Source organism: Hermetia illucens, chromosome 1 (genome assembly GCF_905115235.1).
Source record: "Hermetia illucens chromosome 1, iHerIll2.2.curated.20191125, whole genome shotgun sequence".
NCBI lineage: Eukaryota > Metazoa > Arthropoda > Insecta > Diptera > Stratiomyidae > Hermetia > Hermetia illucens.
Window position 1 is genome coordinate 212,483,147 of NC_051849.1, and position 24,441 is coordinate 212,507,587.

General features: G+C 47.0%; 1 protein-coding gene across 2 annotated transcripts in view; it reads right to left on the reverse strand.

Annotated features, from left to right (window-relative positions):
• Positions 1–6,507: 6,507 nt before the first annotated feature.
• Positions 6,508–24,441, reverse strand: part of LOC119646642 (transcriptional regulator ERG homolog) — an 80,891-nt gene continuing 62,957 nt past the window's right edge. For both annotated transcript variants that reach the window (XM_038047155.1, XM_038047156.1), the window contains exon 3: positions 6,508–7,709. In XM_038047155.1, the coding sequence (XP_037903083.1) occupies positions 7,358–7,709 (352 nt within the window). In that variant the 3' untranslated portion in view covers positions 6,508–7,357. The remainder of the gene's footprint in view (positions 7,710–24,441) is intronic.

Here is a 24,441-nt window from a genome sequence, read left to right on the forward strand (position 1 = left end):
CAGCACAGAAGACGCTGATCAGGATGGACCTAGAGTATGTATTCTCGCGAGGAAGAGTCTGCACGCTTTTCTGTGTCCGGACCTGAGTTCCAGCGACCTAGTCGTGGTCAAGCTGGAGCAGGCGGGGGCAGAGAACGTGTATGTTTCATCGGCTTACATGGCGGACGACCATCATTACTACACCATCAGACGAACACCATGGCAACAAAGAAGGTCAACCTGCTGATAGCCTTTGGGGCAACTCGGAAATCAATAAGAGAGGTGAGTTATTCTTTGATTTTATTATTACTTCAAACCTATCGGTGTGCAACAGGGGCAGTACACCAACCTACCATTTCCCCAGCTCGGAGAACTATGACGGTTAAAAGGAGGGTCTTGATGTCACCCTAATAACTGAAAATGGGATTCTTAGGATGGAAGACTGGAGAGCGTCTGACCAAAAATCCTTCTCTGATCACAGTTAGATACTTTCCAGTCTAGATCTCGCCGTAGAGGTCTCCAAAGCCTTCAAAGACCCCAGGAGGATCGACTGGAGAAAGTTAAATTAAGAACAAACTCTCCGGTGCGGAAATTGGTAAGATTAGCACGACAGACGAACTGGAGTCAAAGGTCGGGGCTCTGGAAAAGGCATTCGATACCGCCTTTAAAGTCTCGTGCCCTACTAAGTACAGGAAATAGACACTGCCACCGTGGTGGAATGAAGATCTCCCTAGCCTCAGAAAGCTGACCAGAGAAATCTTCAACATCTGCTACAGGCATAAATATTGGCAGCCATACAAGGACTGCGCGAAGAAGTACAAGTCGGCCATCAGGACCGAGGCTCAGTAAGATTCTGTCCAACATAAGAGCCCATCCTTTCTTAAAAAGTCGGAAGGATCCTGGACGGAATCTTCTAGCGAAACCTTGGGGCTGCTGGTTCAAACGCACTTTCCCGCCAGCGAGGAGGACTGTGAGTCAGAATCTTGCTTGGAGGCTTTGCAGCCGCCCCAGTTCTGCGAGACTATCAAATCGTTAATTCCAGAGGATAATATCGGCTGGCCTGTAAATAGCTTCTCGCATATAAATCTCCAGGCCCAGATAGCGTAATACCAGTCATGCTACAGAAGCAGCAGGAAAGATTGTGCCGTGGCTTGTTGATATTTACCGGAGCTGCATCTCTTTAGGATACGTGCCACAGTCCTGGAGACGCGTACGAGTGGTTTTCATGCCGAAAGCGGGCAGGCGCAGTCATGAGTCCGTGAAGGACTTTCGATCAATCAGCCTGACCTCTTTCGTGCTGAAGACCCTAGAGCGCGTCCTGGACATTCACTTAAGGACGATTATGGAGAGAACGTCCCTGCATGCCTACCTCAAAGGAAAATCCACAGAAACCGCCCTCCACGAGGTAATTGGCACGGTTAAGCGGTCGCTGCAGTACAAGCAGTATACCTTTGCTGCCTTCTTGGATATAGAGGGAGCTTTTAACAACGTTAGTACCGACGCTACCAAGGAAACCTGGACCGGTATTGGATTGTAGAGGTATCTCTCCCATTGGATCATATCCATGCTAAATACCAGGACAATCCAGTCGGTTTTGGGAGGCAACCATTTGATCAGAGTTATGAACAGACACAGGCCCCAGGGTGGTGCCATCTCACCGGTGCTCTGGTTAATAGTAATGGACGAAATTTTACGTATATTGGACAGCAGGGGGGTGAAGGTGGTGGCGTATGCCGACGACTTGGTGATATTAGTATCTGGGATGTTTCTGTTCATTATGAGCGACATCATGGAAGGAGCGTTGCGAAAGGTGTGCCTGTGGGCCGTAAGATGCAGACTCAGCATTAACCCAACCAAAACGGAACTGATGCTATTCACCACCAAGACAAGGATACCTGAATTCCATCTACCACGGCTGAATGAACAAAGATTGGTTCTTTCCTCTAATGTAAAGTATTTGTGTGTAATCCTGGATCTAAAGCTAAATTGGAGATTGAACATAGAACTGAGGGTTAAGAAGGCCTGTATAGCCTTCTATACCTGTAAGAGAACCTTTGCGAAGAAATGGGGTCTCCGGCCGAGGATGGTTCTCTGGATGTACACCGCTGTAGTGCGTCCGATCCTAACGTACGGCTCCTTTGTATGGTGGCAGGCTTTTGAGAAAGGATAAAGTTTAATAGGATTCAAAGAACTGCGTGTGCAGGTGCTACTGGGGCTCTGCAGTCCTGTCCGGCAGATGCTCTCAATGTACTTCTGCATCTCCTCCCAGTAGATCTCCACATTAAATGCGTCGCAGCGTGCAGTACCGTCAGACGGCGTGAGTCTGGATGCTGGGCAGCGAAGTCCTACGGCCACAGCAACATCCTAGACGAAGTACCTCGGGAAATCTGGGCATTTCTCACGGACTATGCCACACACAAGCTGAACTTAACGAGAAACTTTGCTGTGGACTTTCTAACCAGGGAAAAGTGGAAGACCGGCTGCGTGTTGCAAGGTTATGACTCAGTTTTCTTTACCGAATACACACAATGTTTCCAAGTCATATAGTCTCTCAGGTTTCGCCAGTGTATTCCAGGTGGAAGTACTGGGTATATTGGAAGTATGTCGATGGCTGGAGCGAGATTCGAGCCCCAAGCGTAACATAACCATTCTGACCGACAGCTAAGCGGCCATCAAGGCCATGTACTCAGCGACGACATCTCCCAGGCTGGTGGAGCAGTGCAAAGACGCGCTGAACTGTCTGGGCGGCACGCTTAAGGTCACCCTCCTCTAGGTTCCCGGGCATAGGAACATAGAGGGGAATGAGCGGGCTGACGGATTGGCAGCCTTTCGGTGAATACAGTCGGTGTTTCGCTGGCGGCTGTAGGGGGTCGAGTCTACTCGCACTACCTAGCAGCCGTGGGCCTAAGATGGCGAAGACTTACGGGCTGTGCCAAGTCAAGGTGAATTTGACCCGCTTATAACATAGCCCGATCACGAGAGCTCCTGTGCCAGATGCATGCAAATGCATTCAAGATTACGGCGGTCTGCACGTGGCACTGGTCCATAAGGGACCATGCCGCCAGGCTCGGCATACGCTACAATTCGCATTGCCGAAGCTGCGGAGAAGGAAGGGAACCCTCATGCACTTTCTCTGCGATTGCCCAGCTCTAGCTAGAGTCAGGCTACAGACACTGGGTAAACCATTCTTTGGGGACCTCAGACAGATTTCTAGCCTCGGAGAAATGCTAGGGCGTCCACCTCAGTCGACGCGGTAGGACGGGCCCCGGTCCTGTCGAGAAATGGGCAACGGTTCTTGACGCATGGACGGCGTCAGGACGTAAGCAGGTTAGTCCGCACACAACGAACAAAACAAATACGTGTCTGCACGCTAAATGTTGGTACCCTAATTGGAAAGACGGAGGAACTCGCAAGAGCCCTTCGGAAAAGGTGCATTGACATCTGCGCTCTGCAAGAAACCCGATGGTCTGGTTCCAAAAGCTGCGACATTGAACGCGAACGCGTTAAAAATGGCTACAAACTTCTCTATTTGGTAACCCACACACTCAATATGGTGTTGGCATTGCCATCTCAGAGGGTTTCCGTGATGCCATTAAAGAAGTCGAACGATTTGATGATCGGCTGATGAAGCTCACCATTATATCAGCTGATCGCACTATTCGCTTCTTCACCGCATATGCACCACAGACAGGTCGACCTGATGCCGAGAAAGATGCCTTCTGGCAACTTCTCGATGAAAAAACTTGTCACGTGCCTGCTGACGATTACATAACCATTGCCGGCGACCTTAGTGGTCATGTGGGCGAAAAAGCAGACGGTAACAGGTGCCATGTGGGAAAGGGATTCGGAGCGCGCAATGAAAGTGGCGAGCGTATAATCGATTTTGCGGACACCCATGACCTTGTACTTATGAATACATGGTTCATCAAACGATTGTCTCATCTTCCTACATTTTATAGTGGGAACAATAGAACGCAAATCGACTATATTCTCATAAGACGCCAACATTTTACCACTGTCACTGATTGCAAAGTCGTTCCCTATGAGACCATCGCACCTCATCATCGGCCGTTGATTGCCGTCCTGCGAATTAAGCCATCGATAAAACAGCGTGAGGAACGCACTGGCCCACCGCGCATTAAATGGTGGCGATTTGGTGAGAAGAAAGAAGAAACGGTCTCACTCATACGATTGCCAACCATTACAAATGTGGAAGAATCATGGAACCAAATGAAAGACACGATCCACAAAGCGGCCTCTGCAACCCTCGGGGTCACCAAGCCGGGTAAACGGTACATCAACCGAGATACTTGGCTTTGGAATGATGATGGTCCGTGAAAAGAAACGCCTCTACCACAAATTTCTCGACGATAAAACGCCTGCTAATTTGCAAATTTATAAGAATGCCAACCGGGAAGCAAAAAAAGCGGTCGCTGTCACCCGAGCGAACCATTTCAAAAATCTTTACGATAAACTGGACACTCGGGATGGCGAGAGAGATCTGTATCGACTTGCTAAAAGCCGTGATGAACGCACACAGGATATCGAACTTCTGTTGTGTTAATGACAAGGACGGTACTTTGCTTACCAACCGTCGAGCCGCAACGGATAGATGGCGAGATTACTTCGAGCAGATTTCAACTGAAGAATTTGCTCATCCTCCACTTCCACAATCATTGCCGACATTTGGAGCAGTTCCACCAGTCAGCGCAACTGAAATCGAGGAGGCAATAAAACAAATGAAATCGGGGAAAGCAACAGGACCTGACGACATCGCATCTGAGCTCTGGAAAGCGAAGAGCTGGGACCCAACACTGTGGCTCAGTGAATTCTTTAACCGGGTTATTCAGGAAGGAAGAACACCATCTGACTGGCAAGAAAGTACCACTGTTCCAATATGGAAAAAGAAAGGTAGTCCAGCAGAATGTTCAAATTACCGTCCGATCCGGTTACTTTCCCATATCATGAAGATTTTTGAACGCATTCTTGACAACCGTATTCGTGAAATCATTGAAATAACCGTGAATCAAGCCGGATTTGTCAAGAACTGCGGAACTAGTGACGCAATACACGCTGCGCGGTTACTTATGGAGAAACACCGTGAGATGCATCGCCCTCTTTACATTGCCTTTCTGGATCTAGAGAAAGCGTTTGACCGTGTACCACACGAACTCATCTGGTATGCTTTACGACAACACTTCGTGCCAGAAGAACTAGTGCGCTGGGTTCAATTGCTCTACCACGATCCGAAAAGTAAAGTTCGAAGTATGGTGGGTGTATCAAAACCGCTTCGTGTCCCTGTTGGTGTTCATCAAGGAAGTGCCCTCTCACCACTCCTCTTTGTCCTTGTTATGGATACCGTCACACGGGATATCCAACGTCCAGCGCCCTACACACTGCTTTATGCAGATGATGTTTTTCCTAGCATCTGATAGCAAAAATGATCTCGAGCAACTTGTTCAAAAATGGAATGATCGCCTCATGCAACACGGTCTCAGATTGAATTTAAACAAAACTGAATTTTTGACGACCGATCCCCATGAAACAGGCATAATCACCGTCAGCGGCAATGATCTGCCCAGAACTGATCGATTTAAATACCTCGGGTCAACGCTATCAGCCAATGGAGAACTGCGTTATGAAATTGCTTCACGCATTAACGCAACCTGAATGAAGTGGCGTTCCACAACTGGTTCCTTTGTGATCGACGTATCAACGAACGTCTCAAATCTAAAATTTACCGCAATGTCGTCCGTCCAGTCGCTCTCTATGGTTCTGAGTGTTGGCCGACCATGAAAGACAATGAACGGCGTCTCGCGGTAATGGAGACGAAGATGCTACGTTGAACTAGTGGCGTCACACGTTTAGATCACATCCGAAATGAGGATATCCGCGATCGTTATGGGGTTGCACCGATCGTGGAAAAGTTGCGAGAGAGGCGTCTTCGATGGTATGGTCATGCAATCCGTGCAAACGAGAATTCTCTTGCCAAGATTGGTCTGAACATCGAAGTCTATGGTAAACGACCAAAATACGCTGAATCCGCTGGATGGGGATTTGAAAGCCTCGAGATTGCACCCAGATCAGGCATTCGATAGAGCCAAATGGCGAAGCCGATCACGACGAGCCGACCCCGCTTGTGAACGGGACAAAGGCTGAAGAAAAAGAAGAGGGAGCAGCAGGAAGAGCTGCTTTCCTTCGTGAATGCTACCGGTTGGCTCTGAAGATCCGAGCTGGCTAGACTGCCGGCTCCCTGCTCCCATAACAGCAGTGACAGTCTTAGGAGTTTGTGGTATCAAAACGGTGCACCACACCACTAATTAGGCTCCTCGGAGCGGCCACTGATAAATACCTACCTACCCTTCCCAAGCCCGTAGAGAGGAAGACGAGAGGAAAAAGTAGCTAAATTCAATTCCCGGGTAATGAGATAAAGAGCCTTTTTAGATAGAACTTGCCTTTCCAGGATTGATAAAAGCAGACAATGAAATGAAACAAATAGATACGTATTAATTTAATCACATACGTGCGTATTTATATTATGGATTTAAATTGGCAACATTATCTATTTACAAACAAAATTAATAAAAACAATAATTTTCACATAACCTACCACTAACAATTCAACATTATTCAATATAATTTTACAATAATATGTTATAAATTACAGTTAGAAGGATAATTGTATGACAATTATACTTTGTTGTACATTTAATGCTTACATTGAAATCTGTCTTTAAAACTAATTCAATTTCAAATCGAGAGCCTTAAAATTACAAATACTTCCATTCATTTCAGACATTCCAGCCCATAGTCCGCCGAACAACGAGTCGGAGGCAAGTAAATGGTTGTCCTTGGAACATTATGGCCTTCAAAGCCTCTCCCAGCGTCAGCAACAAGCACTGTCCATCCGTAATTAGTTCCATTAAAGATGGATTCATACAAGCAATAAACGTCTCAGCGTGAGAGGCTTAAATCGCTATAAGACTAAGACGAAGTGAACCTTCTTTCATCCTTTGGAATTGGTCCTGCCGGGGAGAGCTTTCGTCGTCTGTTAAGGTACGTGAAGTCCAGACTGGGACTAGTAAATTTGTTTAACACTGGACATTACATATTAAACCGTAATTAAACTAAGTACTTAGTTGATGAGGATTCATAGGAACGTTATTTCAAAAGGGTGGGATCGCATCGCTTCCAGGGAACCTTCCGTAGCCCATTGTCTTCGATAATAGAGTGACAAAGTTGTATGTATGTACACGTTTGTATGGTTGAGTGAGGGAAACACGATTCATGCTATTAGATATGTACAGTTCGAAGCATAGTTAAATATCTCTTCAAGGATATGAGAATTGGTTATGCTGAATTGTGGCCTGAGGACGAATTAAAAGTTCGTTGTCGGCGGACGAGGCTCGAAATTCGGAGGTGGGTACGGCCAGTACGATGTGCTTGGAATGAAAGTACTTGCAGTGGACGTTGTAGCCTGCGTCATTGTGCTGGGTCGCACGATACCGGATGTTGTAACTGGAGATGTTGCATAGCCCAGTGTTTGTGCAGCCAAATCACTTGCCTGTAGTCCTGGATGATGTTTGTACGATGTAGCGGTCAACATGCTACTTGCAGTCTCGCATCCTTGAGCTTGTGCTTGACACGCAGCCATTAAGCCGTGGAAGTCGAATTTATAAGCGTAACGCTTCCCGTGTACTTTGGTCATGATATTCTTATCGTAGTAGTATCTGCAAGAAACCAAAAAGAAGAGAGAAAGACTGTTAATGGCTCACCAATTTAAGAGAAAAAAATATGTATGAGTGACACAAATTGAAACATCTTGACGAAATCGCGGTTAGCATTCCCGTGACCAGACCAAATAATTGTTCTATTTTTTCAGTAAATTCCTGAGGATTTCGGCATCGATATAGGACGGGCTTGGGGACAGTAATGTCCGCCAAGAGATCTAAAGTAATCCTGACAGGGGAGTTGTCTTCGGAGGAGGAGGGGATCACGGGCCCCCCCAGAAATGGATCAATCATTAAGGAAGGAGCTGGAGGAGCTCCGATGTGAAAAAGCAGCGATGGCACATCAGCTGGAGTGCCAACAACAGCTGATAATTCAGCTCCAGCAGCAGCTGCAGCACTGCAAGAGACAGTGCGAGCCGGTACATCAATGGAATCGGCAAATTGCGAAATAATAGTCATGGACAGCGCGGGAGCACCATCAATAATGGAAAAACCATCAAGAACCCAGCAAGAATCATCAAGAACCCGAGAAGAAACAAACGATATGGACAGCGTGGGACCACCACCAACATATCCGGAAGTCACCATCGACGAAGGCGACCCATTCAACTTCGTCCGGAGGAGGAAGCAGACTAAAGTTAAGATCAGTGCAAAAACTGTAAACGCTCCTAAACAGGCTACCCCCTCCCAAGCTCCCCAACCCACTAAGTCTAAGAAAGCAAAAATCCCCGCTATAACTGGGTACGGTTTGAACGTACCCTCGTTCTTGAAAATGCTAAAGAATAAGGGGCTAAAAGCGTCCCTTAAAAATACGAGGGCTGACAGGACGCTCATATTTACGGAGACGGCGCACTCTTGAAAGAGCTTAACGCCACTACTCGGACGCCTCCCTTCCTACGCACCCAGTCTGTAGTTATCCGCGGACTTCACAGGGAAACGGACCCCGTGGACATCCTGGAAGAACTGAAAACCGACCATCCAGAATTCCAACTGAAGACAGTTGTGAATCTCATTACGCGCAGGGATAAGTTTCTGCACAGCGAAAATCCGTCCCTCCCGATGAAATCCCAATCGGGATTATTCATCGCGACTTTCGAGCCCTCTCAAGAGCTCAGCGAGGTGATGAAGGTAAAATATATCCTTCATCAAAAGGTAACCAAAAGGCAGTGTTTTAACTGTCAGAATTTTGGACACATCGCCCAGAATTGTACAATTGTGCACAGGTGTGTTAGGTGCACAAAATCCCATCCTCGCGGGGAATGCGGAAGACAGGCAACCGAAGGGCCTCTCTGCTGCAACTGCGGCCAAGCTGGCCACCCGGCGAGCTATCGCGGGTGCCCGGCCTACAAAGAAATGGTAGCCAGAAAGGAAGCTGCCAAACAAAGACGAGCCAATGAAAGTTCCCGAGCCAAGCACGCAGTGACACAACTGTCACAAAGCTTGGCCAATCCTAGCGTATCGTACGCTCAAGCTGCCAGAAATGCTCAACCAAGAGTGGCGGCACAACCTGCTCCTATCCCCGCACTAAACGCCTTCCGCGAATTGGTGCAATCTCTCGCGTCGGCCTCAACTAATGAGCAGCGGCAATTCGCCGCTATAAAACTCATTATGAATCTATGGAATTAAATATCGTCACCTTTAACTCCGCGCCCCTGATCTCACACGCCCAACGTGCCACTGCCCAAGTGTTGATTGACAGTCTGAAAGCAGACTTCTATTGCGTTTCAGAAACGAAACTAAACAGCAGGCATAACGTGCAATTCACCGGGTATAATATTATCCGGAATGATAACAACACTGGCGCTGCCCTTTTAGTCAGGAAAGACTATGAATTTGAGGAAGTCGTCATTGAAAACCTGCTGACCTCTTCCGCTGCGGCGGCAATAGTAAAAACCACTGATGGTAGACGGATTTTGGTAGTTTCCGTCTACATCAAATGCAACTCTCGAAATGAGCAACTGGGACAAGATCTTAAGATCTTGGGCAATCTCCAGTTAAAATACAAGTACCTCATTTTCGTTGGCGACTTCAACTCTAGGCACACCTCCTGGGGCGATACGGCAGTCAATAAAAATGGGGAAATCCTGCTTAAATGGATCCAAGACCCTTACTCGCCAGCCTATGTCGATTTGGTCTTGCCAGATTCTCCGACAAGACCCAGTAGTCAATCAACTATTGACTACTTCCTCCTTTCGGAGGAAACTTCCCTGAACTTTCAAGTGATATCGTGCACTACTCTACCAGGCATGTCTGACCATTTAGTACAACTTAAACTGTCCGAAAGCGAGTGATGACCACCGTAAGGTCCTTCGCCCACACTGACTGGGACAAATTCAAGGCAGACCTTGCACCAAGGCTGAACTTGAAAAAACTCGCAACTGACCGCAATCTATCAGACATGGAGATCGACGAAACCATCACCTTGGCCACAGATGCCATCAATACTGCTACACGCAGAAACACAAGGCTCATCAAAGTCGACGAGTTACAATATAACTCAGTCCCTCACGATATCATGCTCCACATGAAAGTCAGGCAAATATGGCGTAGGAAACTCAAACGGATTTTCCACAAGCACGGAAATAAAGCTAATGCTGAGTATAAAGCATTACTTTCCCGGATTAATTATCTGAGTACAATAATTCGGCAAAGAGTGGCGAATTTCCGCAACAAAGAACTGACAAGGAAATTAGCAGATATTAAGCCCGGCCCAAATATGTTTCAGCATATCAACAGGCTAACCGGCAAGCATAAGTCCCGCAATATCGCTCTCTCCAAGAATGGGGAGCACATCTGCAGTGACGCTAGGAAAGTGCAAGTTCTCACGGAATCTTTTGAGACTCAGCTCAATTCCCCTCCGCCTCAAAACAACCCGGCTATATCGTCGATTGTTGACTCAACAATCAAGGCCTTCGTCTCTGAGAGCTCCAAGAAGCTAACTAAATTCACCACAACCAACACCTCAGTTAAGCCATCGGAATCGCAACATTTTCTGATTTTACCTCGGCTCACCGACTTAACCAGAAACCTCAACGGTAAAAGATCAGCCGGGCCTGATGAAATCCCGAACTTTGTCATAAAGAACCTCCCCAAAGCCTCACTGAAATATTCATTAGCAGTTTTCAACAACTGCATTAATAACAGCTACTTTCCATCCACGTGGAAAGTCGCAAAAATTATTGCGATCCGGAAAAAAGGAACCTCCAACGAGCCAAGCAATTTCAGGCACATTTCCCTATTATCCAACCTTGGCAAACTGTTTGAGAAAGCATGGACAATTGGGCTAGTCCTATACCTACCCTACCTGGGCTAGTCCAGCATTGTAATCTCAACAAAGTTATCCCTGACCACCAGTTCGGATTCCGCTCTAAACACGGAACCCAGCACGCACTGAGCTACCTACACGACACTGCCGTCTCAAGACTTAACATCAACACTAAACCCACAGTAGCATGTGCGTTAGATTTGGAAATGGCCTTCGACTCCGTGTGGGTAAACGGACTTATATATAAATTAATAGACAATGAATTCCCTGTCCCGATAATTAGACTTGCGTTAAGTTTTTTCGAAGATAGGCACTTTTATGTCAGCGTGGGGAATGAATTCTCCGATCTCTTGCCGGTAACGTCGAGGGTACCGCAAGGATCCATTTCTGGGCCAACTTTCTATAACATCTTCACGGCTGACGTTCCGATCCCCGACGACGGCGTTGAGCTGATCCAATTCGCCGATGATACGCTTATCTTCGCTTCGAACCTCCACCCCAACAGGGCAGCCAAAGCGATTGAGAAATACATTGTAAATCTCTGCAGGCACTATCGTAGTTGGGGAATCAAGATTAATGAATGGACCCCCCCTTAAATTCGACGTAAAAGCATGCAATTCACTGTATGCGTGAGCGTTCACAGTTCCCACCTTTCTACCAAATTTGGTGTTAATCGCTATAACCGTCTCCGAGAAAAATGCGTGTGACGGACAGACAGACATGTGTCGAACCTAAGGGCAAAGAGCTATCATGCCTGAAACCAAAAAAGAGTTCAGGCTGGTCTGCAAAATCTTTGAATGAGCAGAGCTTCTTAGAGGTGTGCTTAGATCAACCTGATATAGCAGGCGCCTTTACGGAAAGAGCTGCTCATCTGGCTCAATGCATCGCCAAAGCCTGTGACGCGTCCATGCCTAGGAGGTGCGCATTCCCCCGTAGAAGACCAAACTACTGGTGGAATGATGAACTGACCGGGCTTCGATCAGCCTGCCACCGAGCCAGAAGAGCGGCTCAGAGGGCGGTAGGTAGAGTCGATCAAGGGCAGAAAGAGTGCGCCTACAAGGCAGCCCGCAAAACCCTTAAGCTCGCCATCCAGCGAAGCAAGAGGAAATGCTTTAGGGAGCTCTGCTCAGAAGCGGACGTAAATCTGTGGGGGAGAGCTTATGGAACCGTGATGGGACGATTTAGAGGCCATTCGTCTCTGCAGATCACGTGCCCCATCCTCTTGTTGAAAATCATCCAGGGGTTATTCCCCCAGCAAGAGGAGAGCACCGACACATTCCAACCACCTCTGAATGTGACGGCAATCCCGCCAGTCACCAGAGACGAGCTCCTGGAGATCTGCGGCAGAATAGGAGACAATAAATCACCGGGTCTGGACGGAGTACCGAATAAGGCCCTTAAGCTTGCCGTGAAATCCAGGCCGGACATGTTCGCTGAGTTGTTCGAAGCGTGCATGTCCGAGAGAATATTTCCAGCGGTATGGAAGCGGCAGAAGTTGGTGCTTCTGCCTAAGCCTGGTAAACCCCCAGGTGAACCATCCTCATACCGACCCATATGTCTTTTGGACACGGTGGGGAAAATGCTAGAGCGGGTAATCTATAATAGATTACTCCCGGTAGTTGAGAGCCAAGGCGGCCTTTCAGATCGGCAGTATGGGTTCCGTAAAGCCAGATCAACCATTGATGCCATCAAATTGGTTACTGGCTTGGCCGAAGATGCAATCCACGGAAAGGGTAGTACCAGCAAATATTGCGTGGTAGTAACCCTGGACGTGAAAAATGCATTCAATTCGGCCAATTGGAATCTAATCCGGAAATCCCTAGCGAAGGTTGGTATTCCCGCCTATCTCGCCGCAATTGTCGATAGTTATTTAACTGAAAGGAGGCTCTGGTACGACACTGATGACGGACCGCAGGAGTACGTCGTTTCCGCGGGTGTCCCGCAGAGCTCCGTATTGGGCCCACTACTGTGGAACATCATGTACAACGATGTACTTAATATTCCCCTTCCGGAGGAAGCCACAGTGGCGGGTTACGCTGACGACATTGCACTGGTTGTTGTCGCAAAGCATCTCGAAGATGCGGAGTTATACTCAAGCGAGGCAATCAGTGCTGTCAAATGCTGGTTGGAGAGCTCTGGTCTGACGCTTGCGGAGGAAAAAACGGAAGCGGTCCTCATCACGAAGCGCCGGAAGAGAAATTACGCCTGTGTTAGAATCGGGAATCATATCATCACTTCCAAGCCGACCATCAAATACTTGGGGGTGGTGATAGACAGGAAGCTCAGCTATAAGCAACACGTACAGTATGTTTGTGATAAATCATCCACTGCTAGTATAGCCCTGGCGAGGATGATGCCGAATGTGGGAGGGCCACGGCATACCTCTAGGTTGCTTATAGCCAGGGTGGTGACCTCAATCATGCTCTATGCGACCCCAATTTGGAGCGAGGCATTGCGAATGTCAGTTAACACTAGCAAACTGAATGCAGTCTACAGGAGGACAGCTCTAAGGGTATGCTCTGCCTTCAGGACTGTCTCAGATGATGCAGCATTCGTCATCTCTGGAATGATGCCGATTGACATCTTGGCAGATGAGATGGCGAATATATACCATGCGAAGCCAATCCCTCCCTTATCGCAGACGAAGAACGCTGAGAGGGAGAGATCCATAAATAGATGGCAAGAGCGGTGGGAACGCTCGGGAAAGGGTCGGTGGACTCACAGGCTCATTCCTACCATCAAAGAGTGGTTGGAGAGACGACACGGTGAGATTAATTATAATTTCACCCAGTTTCTCACGGGACATGGAGGATATCTCCAATACCTTCACAGGTTTAAATTGGAGACCTCACCCGACTGTCCAAATTGCGATGGAGTCCCAGAGGACCCAGAGCATGTATTCTTCCACTGTCCGAGATTTGTCGAAGAAAGGAGGAACCTAGAGGAGACTCTAGGAGAGGTGCTGGTACCAGAAAATCTGGTGCCGAAAATGCTGGCACATCAAGAGAATTGGGATGCGGTCAACTCCATGGTCGCATCAATTCAAGATAAATTGCGAAAGGCAGAGGAAAGGAGAAAAACGCGGTCACGTGCGTCGCGTATAGAAGAAATGGGATTAAGCTAGAGTGAGCTGACTCCGCCCCGTGATGTAATACCTTATGGTGGTTCCGCGAGGCAGGGAGGGAGTCAGGGGTGTCCAGACCAGTGTCTTTTGAAGATTTCCACCTCCTCAAAAAAAAGAAAAGAAGAAAAAAAGACAGACAGTAAACCGATTTTAATAAGATTTTGTGTTTACACAAAACCTTAAAAATATGTATGAGTGACACAAATTGAAACATCTTGACGACATCGCGGTTAGCATTCCCGTAACCAGACCTAGCCAGGCAACAATCCACTAAACTTTCTAACCATAAAAGACCAAATCCAAACATGTGTGGGTCTTTCCCATTGAATTCCATGCGAATCAACTCCAACCCCTTCCCCAGCCAAACGGATTCCCGACTCACTAGCCTCCGGCATGAGAAACGAGAAAGCAAAGGAATTCAATATTGTTGTGATGGAAGTAGATCGTGGGCATTTTTCTGGACTGAATCATCTGCACTGAGGAATGTTTGCCATCACCGCATGATGAGCGCTACGCGTGGTGCAGGTACAAACGAGAGGTATTTCCCTCGAAGAAGTGTCCAAATCGTCAGTATCTATCGCCCAAGATACGATGAAGATCCGATAGTAACGATCAAGCAAGATTTCTTCGTACTTGCCGCATACTTTCTGGACGTTACTTTTTGTAATGCTAATTGAGATCTGTGTGGGCCACAAAAAGTGAATTGAATCATTCCTGGAAACGCGAATGAAATCTTGGTTCTCTCCCGCCATTGACGGTGTAATACCAAATCGGTGACGATTTACATAAGATATAAAACGCGGTGTTTTATCTTTACCGGCGAACTTCTTTGCACGTTTAATGATCGCTAAAAATTGATGTATTTTCTGCTTACGCTTGTTTCTCCTCGGTCATTCGATAATAAGGAGATATTTATTATTATTAAGATTGATACAAAAATTAAGGAACGCAATATCTTATGCTTATATGCCCTGGTGGTCCGACAAGCAGACAATACAAAGACGCCGCGGAACAAACACCTTAAGTAGGAAATAGATACAAAGATGCCGCTAATTTAAGTTGGAAAAAGAGTTATAAATTTGCTTTCTCACTATCATCGGATCTTTACGAAGAATAAGATATTTCAGTAAAAATATAGCTACAGATATCATATCAGCGGACTAATAAATTGCATTCAAATAGTTAAAAGATTACATAGAATGAGCGGTTAGTTTTCATGTTGTAGTTTCATTATTCAAAAATGAAGCAACACGGGTGAAGTTTGGTGGTTAAGATATTCAGATAACCCTATGTATCCTGAGGAAGGACTCATTTTTATTGTTTATTCTCTGAAACAAAACCTTAGTAAAATTGGTTTGCTGTCTGGACACTAAAACCATCCCCGACTCCCTCCCTGTCCCGCGGAGCCACCATAAGGTATTAAATCACGGGGTGGAGTCAGGTTACTTTTCTTCTGTACGCGGCGTACGTGACCGCGCTTTTCCCCTCTCATCTACCTTTCGCAGTTTGTTTTGGATAGATGCAATCATGGAGTTGACCGCATCCCAATTCTCTTGATGTGCTAGAATTTTCGGCACTAGATTTTCTGGTAACAGTACCTTTCCTGGAGTATCCTCTACATTCCTCCTTTCTTCCACAAATCTCGGACAGTGGAAGAATACTTGCTCTGGGTCCTCTGGGACTCCATCACAATTTAGATAGTTGGGTGAGATTTCCAATTTAAACCTGTTGAGGCATGAGAAACTGGTTGAGATTATAACTAATCTCACCGTGTCGTCTCTTCAACCACTTCTTGATGGCGAGAATGAGCCTATTAGTCGACCGACCGTTTCCCGAGAATTCCCAGCGCAGAGATGGCGAATCCTGCATCTATGCTCTCTTTCAGTTTTGGCGTTGATTGACCTTGCCTGTACTTTATCCTTCACTATCCTTGACATTGGTGGAGATCTCATAGTTGTCGAGCTTCTTTTGACTGAGTCCCTTTCCTCGTTCCTCCTGTTCTCACTCATCTTAAACATATGCGGTAGGTGTTATCACTGTTTTTGTCATCCAACGATCTGCTTTCAGGTAATCTTTGTTTGGTCTTGTTATCAGTGTTCTCGGTAAGATCGTACTTCACTTGAACACAAATCACTTGTAGCATTATATGCCTGGGTAGCCAAGTTGTTCACTACCGAGGCACTGCGTCGAGGAATATCGGCGACCCAATAGACGCCGGTACTGGGGTTCCGAGCCTTTGAACCGTAAGTTTCCTCCTTCTTTCGTCTTCCATAGTGGTTTATGTTCTGGGTATCCTTCCCATAGCCATTTTGCTCCACGAGCCAGACATAGGCAAACACTAGCCCATGTACAGTCAGAAAAGAAAGTGTATTTACACATCAATAGCTATACCCCTATCCGTCAACTGGGGTCGCGCCTAATGAGAGATGTGGCAACTCCTCACCGGTCTGTCTGTCACATGCATTTTTCTCGGAGACGGTTATAACGATTGATACCAAATTTGTTGGAAAGGTGGGAACTGTGAACCCTCACGCATACAGGGAGTTACATGCAACAAGGGGGTGTACATTTTTTTTCGCCAAATGTAGTCATGTGCGGTATCAAATGTAAGGGGGGTCTCAGAAACCACACAACCGAAAAATCTTGAAAAAAATCAAGAGGCTGCCATTGGTACCGAAATATCCCCCATGCCGGTATCTGTCCAAGTAAAGTTTATAATAGTATATTACTATAATTTTTAGTAATTGGCTGCAAACCCCCTTAAGTTATTTCTAGCACCACGAAATTGCAACAATGTATGATATAACAGAGTATGATACTATCAAGTTTGGTGGAAATCGCACTATTACTAACAAAGTTGTAATAGGTCGGTCGTCGCTTGTTTGCAAATTCAAGATTTTGAATGTCAATATCACCCGAACGTGAATATTCATTACGTGCTACGTACCAATGAGACAAATGCACATTCAAATGCTTTTATAAAAGGAATACACAAAACCTTTTATACCTGAAGCGTCCAACTTCCGGTTTCCCAACTTGTTTTACAATTGAGCATTGACTATAGCAAGGCTGTCTATTTCACCTTAGAAACACTATTTCGCTCGAAACGTTTCAGCATAGAGTGAAAGCTTTTACTGTACAGATAACTTCTAGGGATATCGAATTGGTTGACGGGGATATCTGGAGTTCCTTACTAAGTCAGGCCTAGACCGGAGACTGTTGTTGTGCCGTTGATGATGATGATGATAGCAAGGCCACTCCATCGTATACCCCCTGGACGTGGTGAAGTAACCTGTGGCAAATCACTTCTAGACTAAGAGCAAACCAATGGAAGCGAAAAATTTCTGTAATTTCCAACATAGTAAGAAGTTGTAGACTTTGAGTCCACCCGCTACTTTGAACACAGAAAAATCTAAATAAAACTGAATCTCTCGCGACCGATCGTCATGAAACATGAAGTGGCATTCCAAAACTGGTGTTCTTTGTGATCGATACGTCGAACGCCTCAAGTTTAAAATTTACCGCAATGTTGTTTGCCCTGTCACCCTCTATGGTTCTGAGTGTTGGCCGACAATGAACGGCGTCTTGCGGTAATGGAGACGAAGATGTTACGTTGGACTTGTGGTGTATCACGCCTTGATCACATCCAATATCGAAAGAAGTTGGAACCAAGAGAGTGGAATTCTTACCAAAAAGTGGGGACAACCCCGGTGAGACCGAAACTGGACGCAACAGACTCCGCGGTTACTGACAGTTCTTCATCTCATATAAGCCTACACTCATCTGCGAAGGCGTAAAGGTTGGTCAAATTAATTCGAAGCATGCAAAAGCCTGTTAGTTTCTGCTGGCAGCAAGGTGGGCAAAGTTGTGGGATTGCCCTGAAAACTCTCCGGTTTAAGTCTCATGAATTTGCTTTAACAACCTGTGTGGTACTGGATTAGTAAGAGGGCTAGGATCTTCTACTGTAAAAGATCCACAAAACCGAGGACCTGAATCCTGATATTAAATTTCATAGTAGCAACCATGCGAAAGAGAGACAATTCTGTGCCTAGTACCCGGCCGATGATGGTTCTCTGGATGTATACAGATATGGTAGGTCTCCTCGTAACGTACAATAGAGCGAACCTTGAAAGAATTTTGCAGTCCTGCCTGATAGATGGTCCCACTCGTATACTTCCTCCCCCTAGATCACCACATTAAATACGCTGTACCGTGCAATGCTGTTAGACTACGTGAATCCGGATGTTAAACAGCGAAGCCATAGTAACATCCTAAACGAAGTACGCAAGTCGAACTTCACGAGAAACTTTGTTATGGACTTTCCAACCAGGGCAGAGTGAAAGAGCGGCGACGTGTTCCATTTTATAATATAAGGAGACTCAGCTTTGAATAATGAATTGTAAGTAATGGATTTTGGACAAATGAATATAGATGTGTCTTCTCGTGTACCTGGTTGGGGCATGGTGCGAGCCCCAAGTGTCATATAGCTATTCTAGCCGACAACCAAGCGGCCATTAAGGCCTTATACTCAGCGGCGGCATCCTCTAGGTTGATGGAGCAGTGCAGTAACGCACTGAACAGCCTGGGCGGCACGCTCATGGTTAACCTTCTCTGGCTCTTTTGTCATAGAAATATAGAGAAGAATGAGCGGGCTGACAGACTAGCTAAGCGGGGCTCTGTTCTTAACAATCCTTCAATGGGAACAGTCTCTGCCACACTGGCGAGTGTGACGGGTGGAATCTATTCACACTACTTAGCAGCCGCTAATCGCAGATGGACTCACGCCAAGTCAAGGAAGATTTGGCCCGCCAATAACAAAATCTATCCAAAATGTGCCAGACGCGTACAAATGCATACAACATTACGGCGGTCTGCACGGGGCGCTGGCCTATCCTACAATTCGCATTGCCGAAGCTGCGGAAAAGAGAGGAGAAATTCTCAGGAAATTCCTTTGCGATTCCCCAGCTTTAATTAAAGCCCGACTACGGACACTTAGTAAACCATTCCTGGGGGACCTCATAGAGCTGTTTTCCTTCGTGAATGCTACGGGCTGGCTGGAGGATTAAGGTAGTGTTTATACCTAAGCCTAGAAAAGGTGGCTATACAAATCCAAAGAACTCTAAACAAATCAGCTTCACATCATTCTCACTGAAATATCTGTTGTTCCATTCAACCATCGCACAAGAACAATTTGGGTAGCATTGGTTCCTCAAACGGTGCCGCTGCACTTTTAGCTTCATCCTAGAACCATAAAACTTTGTAGTAGTACACGTTAGTATGAAGCATCATACTGGCAAGTTTTATGGAAGTCCTACTATTATTAACAAAGTTATAGAGGATCAAAGTTGCCTCCTTTGCGTCAAATTGCTACTTCTCACGTAAATCAGGCCTCGCGTGATCATCCCCTTAGCTTAAGTTCCTTCTTCTTTTTGAGCCTTTGTCTAACCTTACGTTTGAAATTTTTAATTTTTATCAAGAATTTAAGACAGATGAAGACCGCTTGAGTTTCAGATTTATTCAAAGTGGTAATTACATTTGCATTCATCAATGATACATCGAAGCAGGGTAGTAGGCAGAAAATAAGAGCCCGAGATGAAAATTATGCGGAAAAACTGGATCCAAGCTGGCAAGTTTCCGAGCCCGTTATTATCCCTGTTTTGTACTGAAATTCTTATTCCAATCCTCAAGAAAACTCCGAGCCCGAGGGGAGTCATCCCTCTTTCCACCACCCTCTTGTCAGGCTTATAACGATGAATTAGTAAGAAGTAAGCGATTGCATCTAAATCTGTAAAACTAATGTCTCTCCTTTCTTAGATTTTACTTATATTGGGTTCATGGTTTCATATTTCGTTTAGCATAGTTAGTACACCCTATATCCATGTTCCCTTACGAAGAAATCTGTGGATCACAGGCTTTCCACTTCAGTGCAAAACCTGCGCCCGGTTTCTACGGCGCGATGAGCCAGAAAGGGTAATACCTATCAGTGACGCTGTTGCTTAACTCTTTCAAAAAACGGGAGAGGAAGGTTTGGCAGAATTAAACTTCAGGCGCAAAGGCCTCCAAGGAAAAGCAGAAGATAGGGAAGTTACCCTGAGGTATTGAATCAGTCATGGGGACACACCCTACGTTCGTGGGGCCAAGAAGAAGTGAAGCAATTGACCTAACAATATGCAATTCAAAGTTGTTAGTATTGTTTAGGGACGTCACCGTTACTTAAAATTTAGCCTGTAATACAAAGACAGAACCCTAGGAAAATGGATTGGACAAAGTTTAATGAACTTCTTGGCGACAAAGTGGAGCTTCCCAGGCGACTAAGAACTCCTTTGGCGATAGAAGATCAATTGAAAACTCTAAATCGCAGATTTTTAGAGCGCTTTGAAGAGGCTTGTCCTATTCCCCAGGGACAACACGGTGGGTTGTGGTTCCTTGGTGGAACCGAAAACTCCAAAGACACAGGAAATCAATCAGACGACTTCCAAATCGTGCTTGCAAAAGCATGCTGTGAGGAGCTGGAAAATGAAAGGGAGACTCCCAGGCTGTGCAGAGTTCTTAATAAAGGTGAGTCGGCCAAGTTGAATTCTCTTAGAAAACCGGACGATACTTTTACGAATTCCTGAGGTGAGTCTATATAGACTCTCTTGGAAGTACACCACCCGGGAGAACAGGTTTCAGAAATGGGAGAAAGAGAATTGACAGTTTCTGCAAACCTTTCAACATGAAGGTGTTGTAAGGGGAAGTGGGACACTGTGAGAGCGGATGTTACCAATGAAAAAGCAAGAGCTGCTATACTATCCTTTGAACACTTCAAAGCATCTGGCATGGATGGCGTCTATCCAGCGATATTAAAGGAGGGTATAGAGCACTAAGAGCAGTTTCTACGAAATATTTTTCGAGGATGTCTTGCTCTGAGCCATGTGCCTTTCTTTTGCCAAAAGAGCCAAGGTTAAGGTAGTCTTCATACCTAAGCCTGGGAAAGATGAGTATTCATATCCAAAGAACTTCAGGCAAATCATCTTAACATCGTTTTCGTTAAAATGTCTGAAGAGACTGGTTGAGCGTAACATTCGCGAGAAGGCGTTAAGGTCGCACTCACTAAATTAAAAACAACACGCTTATCAACGTGGGAATTTCGGTGAGTCTGCCCTTCACTCTTTGGTTCCAAAAATAGAGGACGCAACTCTGAAAGGCGAGTACGCGATGGGGTGTTCGCGACTGTTCGTCCTTCCAAAAGCTTGGTGTGTGGACTGTCTAGGTGGACCTTTGCCTCGACGTAGAGACTTAGGTGTTCGGTTATACATCCGTAGTGTGGTGGGTTAAGGTGAAACAAAAGAGTTTTCGCTGTAAACTCGCCACACTATAAAGAATGTGTGTCTGGGTATCTTTTTTTTTGGGGGGTAGGGTAGGTGAATGCATTTACGCACACAGTGTTGGAATCCCGATTCGGTACGTCGTCGGACTACCAACTAAACACCTCCCCATCGTCAGAGAGCTAGCCTGGAACCGTTTGTCACATTACTTCGGGCTAGTCCCCGAACTCTCCCGCCTTGCGGAGCCTTCAAATCAGGGAATTCCTTTCACCAACGGGAGGGGAGAGGAAGAAGGGAACTGTCAGTTCAAGGAACCCCCTGCCCCCGGCTCTTCCACCGGTCGAGTTCTATCTTCTTAGCAACGAGAAGGGCCCGAACGTAATGGGCAACACGGTTCCAGCTGTCAGCAGTCCTCAGCATCTCTTTCACAAAGTTGTCTGGAGAGAGATCCTCTGTGTTTAAATAGAGCTGCTGACGAACCCGATCCCACCTTCCACAAGAAAAAAAAGTGTGGTGGGCATCGTCCACAACTCCATTGCAAAACACACAATCCGGAGAACGAGCCTTTCCAATCTTGTGCAGGTAAGACTGAAAATTTCCATACCCACTTAAAAATTGGGTAAGGAAATAGTCAGTCTCACCATGCTTCCTTGCTTGTATATGGCCTGACGCTTGTATATGGCCTGACGCTCCCTAGCAAGAAGGGCAACGGAGGTAACTCCCGCGATCACCATCACGGCCGGTTCAGAGACTATGCGGTACGCAGACGCCCGTAAAGCTCTCCGTCTCTGTACTTGCGCGAGGCGTCTACGATATACCTCCTTGTTAAGAGCGCCAGCCCATACCTCTGCGCCGTAGAGCAGGGCAGACTGCGTTGAGCTCATCAGGAGACGTCGCCTACTAGACGTAGGACCCCCAATGTTTGTCATTAGCCTACTTAACGCCCAAACTCCAGCCGCAGCCTTTTTCGCTGCTGCTTGGATTTGCTCAGAAAAGCTCATCTTTGAGTCAAGAGTCAACCCGAGATACTTTACCGCTGATTTTGACTCGATTATCGACTCGCCGAACGATATGGGACGCAGGGTCGGAATTCTCTTCTTAGTCAGGATGACTACTTCGGTTTTTTCCGGTGCAAGGTTGAAACCATGAGTAGTCATCCATCCGCTTACCCGTCGCATCAATATGCCGAGTCTGCTTTGCGCCTGTTCGACAGTACGTCCAGCAACAAGTGCTGCGACATCATCTGCGTAGCCGACCAGGCGCGACTCTTCTGGCATGTCGAGTTTAAGCAGACTGTCATAGGTAGCGTTCCAGAGGTCCGGCCCTAGGATAGATCCCTGTGCTACCCCCGATGTGACCTCGATCCACCTTTGACCCTCTAGTGTTTCATAGAGCAGGGAGCGGTTCCTCAGATAGTCCCTCAAAATCCGTAAGAGATAGTTCGGCACGTTGAAGGTATTGTCTAGTGTGCCTAGAATGTCTTTCCATCTTACGGAATTGAAGGCGTTTCTGACGTCAAGCGTCGAGTCCGGCGGCTATGTGCCTCTGCTCGTCGAACGGCGTCCACGACCTGCATGACAGCATCAATTGTCGATCTCCCTGCCCTAAAACCAAACTGCCGGGGAGATAAATCTCCGGCAGGGTGTATCGCTTCAGTGAGTCTACTTCTGATGAGCTTTTCGAGCACTTTCCCAGCAGTATCAAGCATACATAGTGGGCGGTATGAAGACGGCAGTCCGGGATCGCCTTTCCCTTTAGGGATCAGCGCAAGCCTCGCAACTTTCCAACGAGCAGGGAAAATGCCCTCTTTCAGGCAAACGTTGAATACGCCGAGCAGTAGGTCTGGCCGGTGTTGGAATACCAGTTTGTACACCTCTGCTGGAATACCATCGGGTCCTGGCGCCTTCTTGTTTTTCATAGAGAGGACTGCCTGTTCCAACTCTTTTACAGAGAAAAGTGGACCGTCCTCTGCGCTCTCTGTGCCGACGTCACCATCCTATACGGGGTGTGCAGGGAAGAGTGCCCTCACAATGTGGTCCATCTGCTCGGCCTTAAGTGAACAGGGTTTCCGCAGAGCCCCGATTTTTCGGGTTACAAGTTTGTAACCGAGTCCCCACGGATCCCCATTCACCTCGTCGATCAGATCTTGCCAGCAGCGAGCTTTGCTCTTGTTTATTGCGCTGCGGAGTCTCCTTTTGGCTGATTTGTACTCCATCATTATGGTACATGCCTCCTGCCGGTCGCCTAGACGTTGTGTTAAGCGGCGGAGCCTGTGACACTCCTTCCGGAGCTCTGCGATTTCCACTGTCCACCGATACATGGAAAGTTTGCCGCGCCTCGATGTCTTCCTGGGCATGGAGGCTCCGCAGACCGTCGTTATCAGGTTCATAACTGAATTTACGACAGTGTCAGCTGCCACGCCACCGCCCCCAGGAGTACCCTCCAGCGCGGCCCCACCTGTTCCCAGAGCTTCGACAAACTTCCCGGTGTTCACTTTCGCGACGTTCTATGCACAGAAAGATCGCTGGGGTGGCGCACACCGAGAGTTTGTGTCCACCACTTCGAAAGCAATGTATTGGTGGTCACTTACCGAAAAGTCTTCCAGAACTCGCCACCCGTCCACCAGCGACACCAGTGATTCCGATGCGAAGGTTACGTCTGGAATGCTTCCTTCGCAGCCCGGGCGCCGGAACGTTGGGGTGGATCCGGTGTTTAGAACTACCAGTCCTGTTCTCGCCGCCATTTCCAGAATTCGTTTCCCTCTTTAATCGGTGTGAGGCATTCCCCATTCAAGTGCCCTAGCATTGAAGTCACCCCCGACCAGGATCCGCCCATCCGTGCTTAAGATAGCGTCCTCCAAAGCCTCAAGCCTCCGACGAAAGTCCGGCATCGTCTCATTCGGCGTAAGATAGACACTAAAAAACGTTATCCCTGAACACCGAATCCAGACAAAGCCGTCCCCTCGGCCTTGGGCAAGAACCCCCAGGAGGGTGCCGTCTCGGACCCAGATGGTATGGTCACGCGATTCGCGCTAAC